The following is a 13,908-nucleotide window of genomic DNA, read 5'->3' on the forward strand; positions in this document are numbered from 1 at the left end:
CTAGGTCTGCACATGCATTCATATTAAAGCCTGATTTAATCTTTCTTTTCTTCTCCCCAGTCCACTTCTTTTGTTCTCTCTTTATTCTAGCTCTATTTCTACAATTGGGTGGAGCCTTGGATTTTGAAGATTCTACTCCATGGAGACCATATTGATATCACACTGCTTTTGTAATAGCAGGTACTGACTAAGTAGGTTTTTATGAAGCAGAATTTGAGTTGATCTGAGACTTTTCCTCAATGTAACAAATATCCTGTTTGTGATAAACACAGGATTGGAATGAGACGTGGGGATGGAAGGATGGATAAAATTTTACTGTATAGGGGAAGTAATACATGGTTAAAACAATCACTAACAGGTACTTGGAAAGCTAGAATTAGGTTGGTGAAAGGAGGCTCTGTGTATGACATACAAGCAGAAAGAAAGAACAGGAGGGACTTATACAATGTCTTGACTAAAGATTAACAAGTAATGCAGTTTACAAAAAATTTTGAAGTTAACATAGCGTTCATATGTATCTATCCACGTTTCATGTTGGCTACTGAAGTATTTGCACTAGAAAACAAACAAGGTAACATTCTGCTGTAGCTAGATATTAGTATTTTCATGTGAGGAAATATATCCAACCATCAAAATACCTCTGTACTGGAATATATAGCAGTAAATAGTCCCCAAAACCCAGTTCTGTATTCATACAATTGTTCTGATCCCAAAAAATCAGTAAAAAAAATACGGAAAGGACTAGTTTTCTTAAGCAAAGCATCACTTCTGGAATTTTTAGTCTCTATTCCAATTACAGATATTAGCATAAAATAACAGACCAATAATTTGAACTGGATATCAAACCAGTTTCTATAATATTTATTTTCAGGGATAAAATTTTATCTACTATTTTTGGTTAATACTGCTGTCATTCTGTAAACCACTGTCATTCAATAATCCATTTGGTGTTAAAACAAACCCTGTCGTTAACACAAACATTAGAGGATTGTACGAAAGCCAATCACCTCAGTGGAAATGTTGCCAATGATTTCAGGTGGTGTTGAGTTAAATCTACATTTGTGACAAAACCCAAAGAAGGTCATGTATGAATGTTAAAAAATAGCAGATTTTTCTTCTTCAACAAGTGAAAACTGCTTATTTAACTCTAACCATTCTTAATGCCATTACAATAAACCATTCAACAATATACCCCTTTTGAATTTGTAAAGCTCAAAGTAAAATATTGGACTACTCACATATCACAACAGTCCTAGGTGCAGACAAGTTTTAAAAATAAATGAGTTTTCTTCACACAACAAAACTGTGTGGCTGTATTCTCAGTGTCTTTCATTATTTATTGAAGCAGATATTGGGCTGTCTTTCATTGGGGGCATAAGTATGTGTCAGTTTTAAATGTATTGAAAGGGAGAGTGCATTACATATTTGCATGGACTCTCAGAACTTTCATTATCACAGATCACTGTGAGCAGTGTAGCAACTGCCTCCAATTTGTTCATCATTTCTCAAGCAAGCACATCAAATGCAGTTATGGGTAAACTGGAAAATCATTAATTCAGTTTGAAATATTTCCTACACGGTGAGGATTTTGCTGGGGAGGAGAGGAGTGGAATTAAAGGGAGAAGCCCACATTTGAGTTGCAGTAGCTGAAAAGAAAAAGAAAGCTAAAACCATCAACCTCATAGCTTTGTAGTGGTCACCAAAGGTGCTCTGTGGATCACTAAAGATGCTCATTCAACTTGGGATATAAAAGAGAATCGTGATCTGTCCTTAATAAGATAACGAGCCTTTTTGGGAGGCTGTGGTTCTCAAATATTTTGCTGCATCACTACGCACGCTGCTAGCCCATAATGATGTACAGGTCTTCTCAGTGATGCTGTGCAACCACTCTGTCCTGCATGTAGCAGAGAGACAAAAAAGACGCAGCTGCAGAGTCCCTTTCTAGAATAAATACATCTCTTTCTCCCCCATTTACTCTCAATGTAGCAGTGCCATGAGGTACTATCCAGCATAAGAAAGACAGACAAAAAGCATCTATATGCAAGGTGCGAAAAACCTCACCTTTCTTCAAGTACCAGAACTGATTCTCTGTGGGACTGTGCTGCTAATTGTTTTCTTAGGAAAAACTCCGCAGGGCTCATCATTTTTTCTAGGAAAAGTCTATAGGATGACACTCCATATCCAAACTGAAACTCTTAATTCATATTTTAATATTTCATGGTTTTATTTTTTTATCTAAGTCATTTGAGTTATTCAACCATTAAATTACATCTGTAATATACGCTTTTCTTGTGTAATTGCTTTTAAACTGCAGATTCTGTATGCTAAATGTTTGTTGGCTGACTGTTCTATTTTTGTAACAAAACCTACACCACAAAAAGTTCCTAAGCAAATCAAAGATAAGATACAGCAATACAAAAATTACAGAGCAGTTGTTGGCACTATTTTCAACACGGAGCTTATTCAGTACATGCAAGCATTACATTCTGTATTTTAAATGCAGGGGGGGGAAACCCTTGTTATGTAAAATAAAGTTGGAATTTGTTAAAGGGAAAAAGGGAATCCATCTTCCATCATGGCTCCTTCTTTATATAACTATAATGATTCAGGTTTTATAATACCTTTCTGGAGAACATTAGGTCTCTTCACTACGATCAGAACACCTACCAGGAGATTACAGTATTGCCAGAGCAATTGCTTCACTTTTGTTCCTGAAACAGTGCATTCTATTGAAGCTGTTAACTTGAACACTATGATAGGAGCCTTTTTCAGAGTCCTTGGTAATTACCATCACTGACAGCCATCTAAAAGCTGGAACAACTGTGCTTACATGAACAGCTTTTGGAGATAAGCGCTTAAAAAAAATCAGTTGGAACCGTGGACACTTCCTGCTGGGGGTGCTACAAAAGCATGTATGTACAATGAAAGTCAACTATCAATCAGCATATCTGGCACACTTTCTAGATATACAGTAAAACAGTAATTTTTAAAGAAAAAATGAAATTTTAGAACTTCTAAAGCAATCAGACTGCAAACATCATTATTCTTTCAGGTTCGCTGTTTACTATTCTATAATGTAGCTATCAGTACTACACAATTTATTCCTTCACTTTGTGCTGTACACAAATGACACTATGGGTTTGCTGTAACATTATGAAACTCTGAGAAAATAATGAAAAGTATGTAAAAAATATATTAACAGAGACTTCTTTTAAAAAGGAGAGTAACAAAATACTAATCAACGAATTATTTTATCTAGTGAAAGGGTAGAGATGAATTCATAATATGCTTATATAATAAAACAGGAAAACTTAAAAAAATGACACATTTAAAAATTTTTAAAGCACAATGCAAAGGATTGTTCTTAACTTGGTGTAAGTATAAAGTACTTTGAAAAACTATCTATTTGTAAAAACATTAAGGCTTTAATACTGAGACTTTAATTTCACAACACACCTTCCTTAACATTGTATCACACATTTTAACACACAAAAGCACTTTAGGGTATAACATTAAAGTCATAACATGAACATTTGGATCTATTCCACAAATTTGCTCGAGGAGCTAGAATCTAAATGTAGAATGCTTCTGTTTTCAATGCTACAGACTCAAAATCACATTTGGTACGTATACAATGAAAGACTTGAAATTAATGATGTACTATTGAAAAGGCTGCAGCCCAGTTATATTTCTATTGCCCAAACTTATCCTATCCAATCTGAGTGCGAGTTCTAGCTTCAAAATCTGCATAAATACTTTATCATAAGTATTTTTACCTTGTTTGGCTTGTAAGCTTAAAGCCAACTATAGATTCCTTATTCAGGCCAACAGCTTCAATGTTGATGACATCATCCACTTCTGGCTCCGTAGCAATGAACAGCATTGGAAACTTCCAAACACCTCCTGTAGCGCATTGTACTACGAGAGTTGCTTCATTCCTGAAAATTTCAGATAAAAACATACAATACATAGAACAGCATTATAAAACATAAACTGAGTAAATTAATGTCCAAAACAAGCCTCAAATGTTTAGAACTATACTACAGTAAAATGACAATACAGAATTGGAATACATCATTAATTTTACGTGGCATAGTACATACCAGTTGCACTTCGACTGGAATGTAGACTAAATAGCACATGGTCTTTATAGTAAAGTACAAGAAAGGACATAATATCAAAGCAAAATGATGGGCACTGCCATGAGATCTGATTCTTTTTCTGCTTTTTCTCTGTTGAATTAAATCTGCTAACTCAATTTGGTTTACTCATGATTTTTTATTTACTGTGGTGTTAGAGGAGAATTTGGTGCAGAACACATTAGCAGTGCATATTTGAATCAAACAGATCTGACAAAGGTCTACGTATTTAAGAAAAATTCCAGACTCGGAAGTCTTCAGACCTTCTAAGACGTTGGTGCTGTAGATTCTGAAGACAAAGAAACTAATTAATTGCAGTCATTGAGTCCTCTATATGAAGCCTGGCAGGTCTCAAGTACACAAAGATAAAAAAAAAAAACCCCAAAAAAATAATAAAAGAAAAAAGTACAAAGTAGAAATAAAAAAGGTTTCTAAATTAACCTCCCCTCTGACACAATGATGCTGCATGGGGTGGGTAGATAGTCTTTGCTGAAGGTTTACTCTTTGTTTATCTTAGTCCCTTTGTGCATCCTAACAACACCATCTTTGCATGCAACCCATGATATTTGGCAGTGACTGCTCCCTAATCTTCCCAGTAAGTTAAGCCTCTGAATTCACCGTGTGCCTGCATCTTACTGAAGCTTCTTTCCTCCCCGTACACATTTGATGGCTTCAAAAGGAAGGTGCAACTTTCCTGTCTCTCCAAAATGATCTCCCTTTCACAGTTTCTTTCCAAATAGGTGGGATGTACTAACGTAAATGACAGCAAATCCATCTTTTTTCACATCGTAGCTATAAAAGAGGATAATATTTTCCTGTGCACTGTTGTTACTGGGGCACTAGAGACTAATTTCAAAAGTTTAGAAGTAAATTGATGCACACACAGACTAAGGCAGTAGAACTTCAACAGAACCATCTAGCAGGCATCAAAAAGAAACACTGTTAGTTTTAATATCAAAGACATCATACTGAGAAGCAACAAGTGAGAAAATCTAAAATAATAAATCTCAGAGGTGAAAACAAAATGAGGAAAACAATGCAGGGAGATGCTTACACGGCTAAGGGTGACAAGACAAGACTTTATTGCATATTCTGTTGGTAATAAGGAATAGGCACTCACCTCATTGGTTTATTAGGTGCAAACACTATATTAAAGATCAGTGTTACAATTCCAGATTCTGTATCCCATTCTCTTTGAATTAGATGCATACCAACCAAAGATTCAAGCTGAGATTTAATTTCATTTGATTGATATTGTAACTCATACAGAAACTCTACTGTTGTAGAAAAACCTAAATGATAAAAGAGAAAAAGATCAGTCTGTGTGCACTATAACATCACACAGTTGGCTAGCTAGTAGTTACAATTCCTTCTTTTGTTACTAAAAATGACAAAGAAGTAAAACTAGTAATTACCCAAAACTTGAGTGATTTGCTCCTGACCACATAGCAAAATCTTCCAGTTTCATATGACAGGCTACATGGTTTCTAGCAAAATGGAAGCTAGAAAACATCCCTAGAAGAAGTGAGCAGTAATAGAAACACTGTTCTGGCTACCATTTCTACATTACAGTGAGATATTTCTAGTTCATCAGCCAAATGAAAATTGCAAGAATGTAATACTATTTTTGAGTAATGCCATTGAAGAAAAAAAAAGTCATTAAGGACATCAGTGCCATTGATGGCTGCAAGCCTGAGAAACAGTCTACAGAAAAATAGTGAAGATGGCATTAGCAGCCTTTTCTCTTATTCCCTGTAGCAACTATGAAAAGGCCAAGTAGTAATGACATAAGAATAAACAGCTGAGCTTCTTGAATCAAATGTTTCCTCCAGCTGTAATGAAGAAAGCTGTGATATTCAATATACAATAGTAATTTGTGCACAGAAGGGAACATTTCTATGAGGAAAAGAATCTCAAGCTGCTGCTCAATTTAAAAATTTTACATATTTTCTGGATGAAAAGTCTGTTACCACAACCACTAAATCCTACAGGAGATTTCATTTTACATTTAATTTCATTTTACTATGACCACATATCTCAGGGCACATTTTGAAGTTGCACAGCTTAGTACAATGTGTTGTGCTGAACTCCTATGTGTCTGTTGCTGTGTATACTAGCTATAGGGTGCCACTCAGCTGCAGAGTTAATTCCCAAGGCCTTGCAACTCGGAATTCTAAAACACAGACCACATATTTATTTGTACATAAAGTTCAAGAAACCATGCATTGTGAGATAGTTGAACAAAACCTTACTTCATTTTCTCCAATCTGTAATGCTACCCAGTGTCAGTGAGTGTGGAGATGCCTTCCTATGCTTGTAGTCCTTTTCGCTTTTCTGAAACACACGGATTCCTTCTTTCTAATTCATTCAACTTTTGCTGTCAATGTTTTTGTAACACACAAATTAACCCTAAGAAATGTAGCCACTTATATTGAAATATTTCTGACTCTTTAAAGTAGATACTTCACACAGACATCTGTACAATTTATGCTAGATCAAAGAGTTACACAGACATAAGTAAAATTTTATTACCAATATACAGGATTATTGGTCACAGTAGATACACACTGAGTACTGAATATACAGGATTTCAATGCATTAATCCATCTACTATAAATGTACTTTATTATAATAAATGTACTTTGTTATAACAAAATTAAACATGAACATTTTTCCTACACTTCATAAAATTCCTGGGATCATCCCACATTGTTACATGCTTTGTTGTTGCTCTATTTGAAAAATAATGTTTATGCCATGCATTCAGATTCCAGCACAGCCCAAGGCTTGTAGTAGTCACCCTAAACAAATGCCAAAACATGAAGATTCAGACATAAAAATTAACTTCTTACAGAAGAGAAAAAATGACATCATTTGGAGCATTCCACAGTAAGAAAATTGCAACTGTTGAGCAGATGTTTCTTTCAGCAGTTATATCACACAATGTTATTCAGAAAAAGCTTATTACATAGTTCAGATGCTAGGAACAAAATGTTGGGAATTACATGCTGCTTTTAGTATCCAAAGACATTTAGGTTTGGTTTGACATATGTATATAGTACCTTTTAGTCACAGTCAATTAAATATTTCTAATTTTTTTTCTCCTCCAGGATGTTTTGTAACCTGTTCTATGCTCATATTATAAGTAATTAGTTAAAATATTTTAATATTTACAACATCTAAGGAAAAATAACACATTTATAAGTGCCAATATTTGAAAGCATCATTATGCTGGTCCCTGAGCTAGTTTTGATCTACACTGCTGATCTAGTTTAGGATTGTTCAAAAAAGAAAAAGAAAAATGAAATTAGATTTTTGTCACAGCTGCCCTGAAGACTACTATATGATCATACTACAGGAAGCCTCAGTGAATATGTTAATATTTGATTCTTGACAATTCCATAATACACATGTTCCTAAACAAACTGGCAGAAGTTAGAGGCAAAAAAAAAGGTTGTGAATCATTGCTAGAAACTTATCCAAATTGTCAAATATTCAGAGTTCTTTCGACTCTCAGAATTTCAAGTCTCAACTAAAATGGTGAAAAAAATAAAACATTGGAGAAAGAATTAACATTTTCTTTAAACTAATGCCAAATACAATTTAGCATGTGATTCAGATATGCCTGGACCCTTTAGTCCAGCTCTTTGTATGTTTTCATTCACTAGTTTTATTTTTAAATATCTCCATTTTAATACAGGTAAAATCCTTATTTTATCTAATGCAAATTGTAAAATACACATGCAGATATGAAGTATATCCCCATTAATCCACCTCTGTTCTGTAAATAGAGAGCAGCAGGGAGAGTTTTAACCACATCTGACTCAACATACAGATATTTATCAATCCAAACACTAGAAAGATATAAGCATGTTGTTTATATACCGCTTGTTACATCTAGGGTATAGAAATTCCAATTATAAAAATATTATTTGCTCATACATCCTGAAGAATATTATGCATTATTTGGATTGGAATGGATGAGAAGCCCACGGAGAGCTTGTGGGTCAAGATTAAAGGCAGGGCAGGGATTGGTGACACTACAGTGGGAGTCTGCTACAGGCCACCAGACCAGGACAAGCGAGTGGATGAGGCCCTCTGTAGGCACATAGGCGAAGCCTCACATTCAAAAGCTCTGGTCTTCATGGGGAACTTCAACCACCCCAACATCTGCTGGAGGGACAACACAGCAGGGCACAGGCAAGCCAGGAGGTTCCTGGCATGCGTTGAGGACAACTTCCTCCTCCAAGTGATAGAGGAGCCCATGAGGAGAGGTGTGATGCTGGACCTCGTTCTCACCAACAAGGAGGGGCTGGTTGACCCCAAAATGGTGGAGTTTAAGATCCTGAGGACAGGGAGGAGGGTGCACAGCAAGCTCACTACCCTGGGCTTCAGAAGAGCAGACTTTGGCCTCCTCTGGGATCTGCTTGGTAGAATACCATGGGATAAAGCCCTAGAGGGAAGAGGGGCCCACGAAAGCTGGTCAGTATTCAAGGATCACCTCCTCCAAGCTCAGGAGCGATGCACCCTGACCAAGAGGAAGTCAGGCAGGAACGCCAGGAGGCCTGCATAGATGCACAAGGAGCTCCTGGCCAAACCCAAGCAGAAAAAGGAGGCCTACAGAGGGTGGAAACAAGGACAGGTAGCTTGGGAGGAACACAGAGAAATTGCCCGAGTAGCCGGGGAGCAAGTTAGGAAAGCTAAAGCCCTGACAGAATTAAATCTGGCCAGGGATGTCAAAGGGAACAAGAAAGCCTTCTATAGGTATGTCAGTGATAGAAGGCAGACTAGGGAAAATGTGGGCCCTCTCCAGAAGGAAGCTGGAGATCTGGTTACCCATGATGTGGAGAAAGCTGAGGTGCTTAACGACTTTTTTGCCTCAGTCCTCAACAGCAAGTGCTGTAGCCACACTACCCAAATTGCAGAAGGAAAAGGCAGGGACTGGGAGAATGAAGAACTGCCCACTGTAGCAGAAGATCAGGTTCAAGACTGCCTAAGGAACTTGAAGTTGTAGAAATCCATGTGGCCTGATGAGATGCATCCGCAGGTCCTGAGGGAACTGGTGGACAAAGTTGCCAAACCACTCTCCATCATATCTCAGAGGTCGTGGCAGTCTGGGGAGGTCCCCACTGACTGGAGAAGGGGCAACATCACCCTCATTTTTGAACAGGAAAAAAAGGAAGACCTGGGGAACTATAGGCCAGTCAGTCTCACCAATGTGCCTGGCAAGATGATGGAGCAGATCCTCCTCGAAACCATGCTAAAGGAACATGAATAACAAGGAGGTGACTGGGGACAGTCAACATGGCTTCATCAAGGGAAAATCGTGCCTGACTAACTTGGTATCCTTCTGTGATGCAGTTACAGTGTTGGTGGACAAAGGACAGGCAACTGACATTATCTACCTGGATTTGTGCAAGGCATTCAACACTGTCCCACGTGATGTCCTTGTCTCTAAATTGGAAGGACATGGATTTGACAGATGGACCACTCGCTGGGTAAGGAACTGGCTTGATGGATGCACTCAGAGAGTTGCAGTCAATGGCTCAATGTCCAGGTGGAGACCAGTGATGAGTGGTGTGCCTCAGGGGTTGGTACTGGGGCCGGTGCTGTTCAATATCTTTGTCAGCGACATGGACAGTGGGACTGAGTGCACCCTCAGCAAGTTTGCCAATGACACCAAGCTGTGTGGTGGGGTTAACATGCTGGAGGGAAGGGATGCCATTCAGAGGGACCCTGACAGGCTGGAGAGGTGGGCCTGTGTGAACCTCATGAAGTTCAGCAAGGCCAAGTGCAAGGTCCTGCACGTGGGTCAGGGCAATCCCAAACACAAGTACAGGCTGGGCGGAGAGTGGATCGAGAGCAGCCCTGAGGAGAAGGACTTGGGGGTACCGGTGGACGAGAAGCTCAACGTGAGCCACCAATGTGCACTTGCATCCCAGAAAGCCAACCGTATCCTGGGCTGCATCAAGAGAAGCGTGGCCAGCAGGTCGAGGGAGGTGATTCTGCCCCTTTACTCTGCTCTCGTGAGACCCCACCTGGAGTACTGTGTCCAGCTCTGGAGCCCCCAACATAAGAAGGACATGGATGTATTTGAGCAGGTCCAGAGGAGGGCCATGAAGATGATCGGAGGGCTGGAGTATCTCTCCTATGAGGACAGGCTGAGGGAGTTGGGGCTGTTCAGCCAGCAGAAGAGAAGGCTCCGGAGTGATCTTACAGCAGCCTTCCAGTAGCTGAAGGGGGCCTACAGGAAGGATGGAGAGGGACTTTTCACAAGGGTGTGCAGTGATAGGACAAGGCGGAATGGCTCTAAACTACAAGAGGGCAGATTTAGATTAGATATTAGGAAGAAATTCTTCACCATGAGGGTGGTGAGGCACTGGAACAGGTTGCCCAGAAAAGTTGTGGCTGCCCCCTCCCTGGAATTGTTCAAGGCCAGGCTGGATGGATCTCTGAGCAACCTGGTCTAGTGGAAGATGTCCCTGCTAATGGCAGCAGGGTTGGAACCAGATGATTTTTAAGGTCCCTTACAACCCTTATCATTCTATTCTTCGATTATTTAAGTAAGAATATGTTTTTCAGGTAATTATTCCAATACTTTTTTTTAAACCATTAAACATTTCTTGTTTTGAAAGGCAATTAATCTCTTCTTTAAGCATTTTCCTTTGTGCAAATAAATACTTCCAAAGGTAGTATGCATTTAGGGAACATTTGTGTATGCAGAATTACTGAAGCAGCTATGATTAAAAACCAATAAGGTTTTTTGAGCTATGCAGTTCTAAGACTTGGCTGTCATCTATTTTCAAGTGCTAGTAAGGATACTTCTTAAAAAGTGATAGAATTAAAGTGTTGAGGATTTGTTTGATTTTTTTTTTAAATGGCCTCTAAGAAGATGAAAGGAAATAGACCACTTTTTAAAAATTTGTTTTCTGACCTGCAAAAATGATAGTGTGGAAACTCCAAAGATTTTACACTCTGAGCATATAAATTGCACAAATGTGAATTTTTGTGACGAGGGAGAAACTTTCTAAGGGAACCTCCTTAATTTCACACTGTCTCCATTTCCAACGAGACAGGTGGAAATTAAAGCTGTGATGGAAAGATGTTCAGACCGCAAAAATGCTTGTCCTCATTACAGAACCTTTTCTTTGGATAGATGCAATAAAAGAGAGATGCAAGTGAATTCACTCAACTGGCCTTCTTGACCTCCCATTTAGCAGGCTGCAACCTTACGTGAAGTTATTCAATAAAGGAGGTCAACATGATCACAGAATACAAGCACAGAATGAAAGTCCAGCCATTCATAAATTTGCAGCTTCATGTTTTTCAAAAGCTAGATAAATTATTTTATCTGGTGCTGAATGTAAACACACTGCACACTCTTACTGATTTTTTTCTGCTGGTTCTGCTAATTCTTCAAGGCTAAGTACCCATTGCAGCCCTGACACCTAACAAAGATTTCTTCCCCTCCTGATCTAATAGTCTCCAAACTGGTAAAATAGAAACTACAGGACAAGACTTTAACCACTCATTTCTACCAGACAGCTGGCATCTAATGTTGACCTTCCAAACCTTGTGAAATATCTTTCTTCTTAAGAAAGATTGTTTATGCTCTTTTCCTGCTTTTCCACTGTCTTCCAGGAGTTTTTACACAGACTGCTGGAACTCCGTAGGCAGTAGGAAATGAACAGCAAGTATGCAGTTATGCCTCATCAGCGAAAGGAGCAGCAGACAGAATACATTACTGTATAGTAGATTAAATCACTTTAATGTAGTTTTCAAGTAATATTCAAGTGAATAGCAAAAGTAATACGAGTAATAAAGGAACAAAATAAAAGGAAGTCCGGTGGTCAAGAACATCCCAACATTTAAGTAGACAGTATTATCTGGGCAGTAAGAAATTAATCTCATCTGAGAAGTAAATATCTATTTCTCACTGTAAAATGTCGTAACACCAGAATAATAGCAGCAGAATAAAAAATTCCAGAACAACCTGAAAAGTCCTGGTTGTAGCTGAATACACCTTTCACTAAATTTCTTCACACAGGTATAAAAGTGCTATATGTAGACCATTATAAATATCAGCAAGGATAACATCATATACGTCATTAAATGCCAGACACCGAATTACCTTAAATACAAAGAAATAAATGGATTATAAAGTGGTCTCCTCCTGTTTATAATATACTCATCGATCCTCAATGCAATTCAAGGAAATCTTCAGTGCAGTTCTGTGTATAGAACTTTAGATCGCTTCCCTGCAAATTCATTTCTCTTTCCATATCCAGTTAAAGCTTTTCATCCATATCTTCAAGGCTCTGCAAAATTCTGCTCTTAGCCTTATCTTTTTTTACCCTGCATCCCACTGCCTCTTCCCCTAGCAACCAACTTCAACATTTGTTTTCTAAATTTTTTCCTACATCTGATTTTTCTGTTTGATAATTTTTTCTCTTTCAAAACCCTTCTTTAAAACAGAGTTCTACAGCTAAAGCAGATTTCTACTGTAAAGAAAGCAGCAGAAAGCACTTTGCCTCCTTTATTTTGGACAATGTCTTTCATCAAAATACTGCATCATTTAGTGAATAAAATGGAAGCTTGTGAATCCATGTATCTGAACTACATGGTGTTCATCTAGCATCTGTTGTTCTGCATACATTTCTGCATTCTTCCTTGCAGCTAGTTTCCCTATATTCTCTCTCTCTCTGAATCCCTTTTGGACTAATCCCCTTTTTATCATGTCTATCCACAGTCCACTCTTAACACTCTTTCTTTGTTTTGGTATTACTTGACATAGTAAATTGAAACAAAAGCCTCAGGAAAAGCAAAAGGATTCTCATCAGCCCAAAGGATCTCTCACATTATCCTGTTTTGATTTGGCATTCTACTTAGATCTGTACACTGATCTATAAATTGATGCTTTAAAGGAACTGATTAAAATGTATTTTTTAAAAAAAACCATTGTATTCTTTTTTCAATATTTTCCTTTTTTATTTAGCATTGTCTTCATTTATCTAGCAATTCTAGCAAAAAAAAGATCACATCTGTAGCTGGGCACAGGCAATGTCAAACCAGCTTCTTCATGAATATATGTTATGATGTAGTCTTAATTCACACAGACATTATTTTTCCCATGGTATCCTGACTCATTTGCCTCACATTGAATGTTGCCCCCTGAAATCAGTAACAACTCAAGACGTCTTTTAACCTAACCATTCAATTTGTATTGGCCCACATAAAGGCTAAATTGAAAACAATATTATTTATCATTTCACAGGTTTTTGCACTCCAATCATCATGAAGACGTCTATGCACTTCAACGCTTAAAACAGTTACATTAATGACTATAAGAGATCACACTCGTTATTTAGAAGACCAACTTCCAATGCAAGCAAATTTCTTCAGACTCCTTTGCAGAGGCAGCGCATTTACAGACAGGCCAACAGATAACCTGCAGATCATGAAGCAATAGCAAGGTGGTAGTTTCCAGTCTTTTTATACGTCAGCATTATGGCTATTCTTCCACCCCTCCCAGCTACCCTCTAATCCTCAGAAGTATCCTAGTTTTTAGCTTTCTTTTTAATTGTTTGGTGGTTTACTGAAAATACATAACTCATAGGGTATGTATTTTGTTTTTTTTTCTTGACAACGCATCAATGACTGTAATTACCAGTTTCCTATAGGTGGTTACAAGGATACCAGTGATTTTGCTCCAATTCCTTAATCACACTCCTATGTTCAAAGAATTTTCTAGCTTTTTGTATTATGTTGT

At 37.9% G+C, this 13,908-nt stretch overlaps 1 protein-coding gene across 1 annotated transcript in view; it reads right to left on the reverse strand.

Moving 5' to 3' along the window:
- CFAP47 (cilia and flagella associated protein 47) overlaps positions 1-13,908 on the reverse strand; it is a 359,445-nt gene that overhangs the window by 18,686 nt on the left and 326,851 nt on the right. The window contains exons 61-62 of the mRNA XM_075430383.1: positions 5,260-5,431; positions 3,777-3,938 (exon numbers count right to left, since the gene is read on the reverse strand). Of these exons, the coding sequence (XP_075286498.1) occupies positions 3,777-3,938; positions 5,260-5,431 (334 nt within the window). The remainder of the gene's footprint in view (positions 1-3,776; positions 3,939-5,259; positions 5,432-13,908) is intronic.

Source organism: Opisthocomus hoazin, chromosome 1 (genome assembly GCF_030867145.1).
Source record: "Opisthocomus hoazin isolate bOpiHoa1 chromosome 1, bOpiHoa1.hap1, whole genome shotgun sequence".
Classification (NCBI taxonomy): Eukaryota; Metazoa; Chordata; class Aves; order Opisthocomiformes; family Opisthocomidae; genus Opisthocomus; species Opisthocomus hoazin.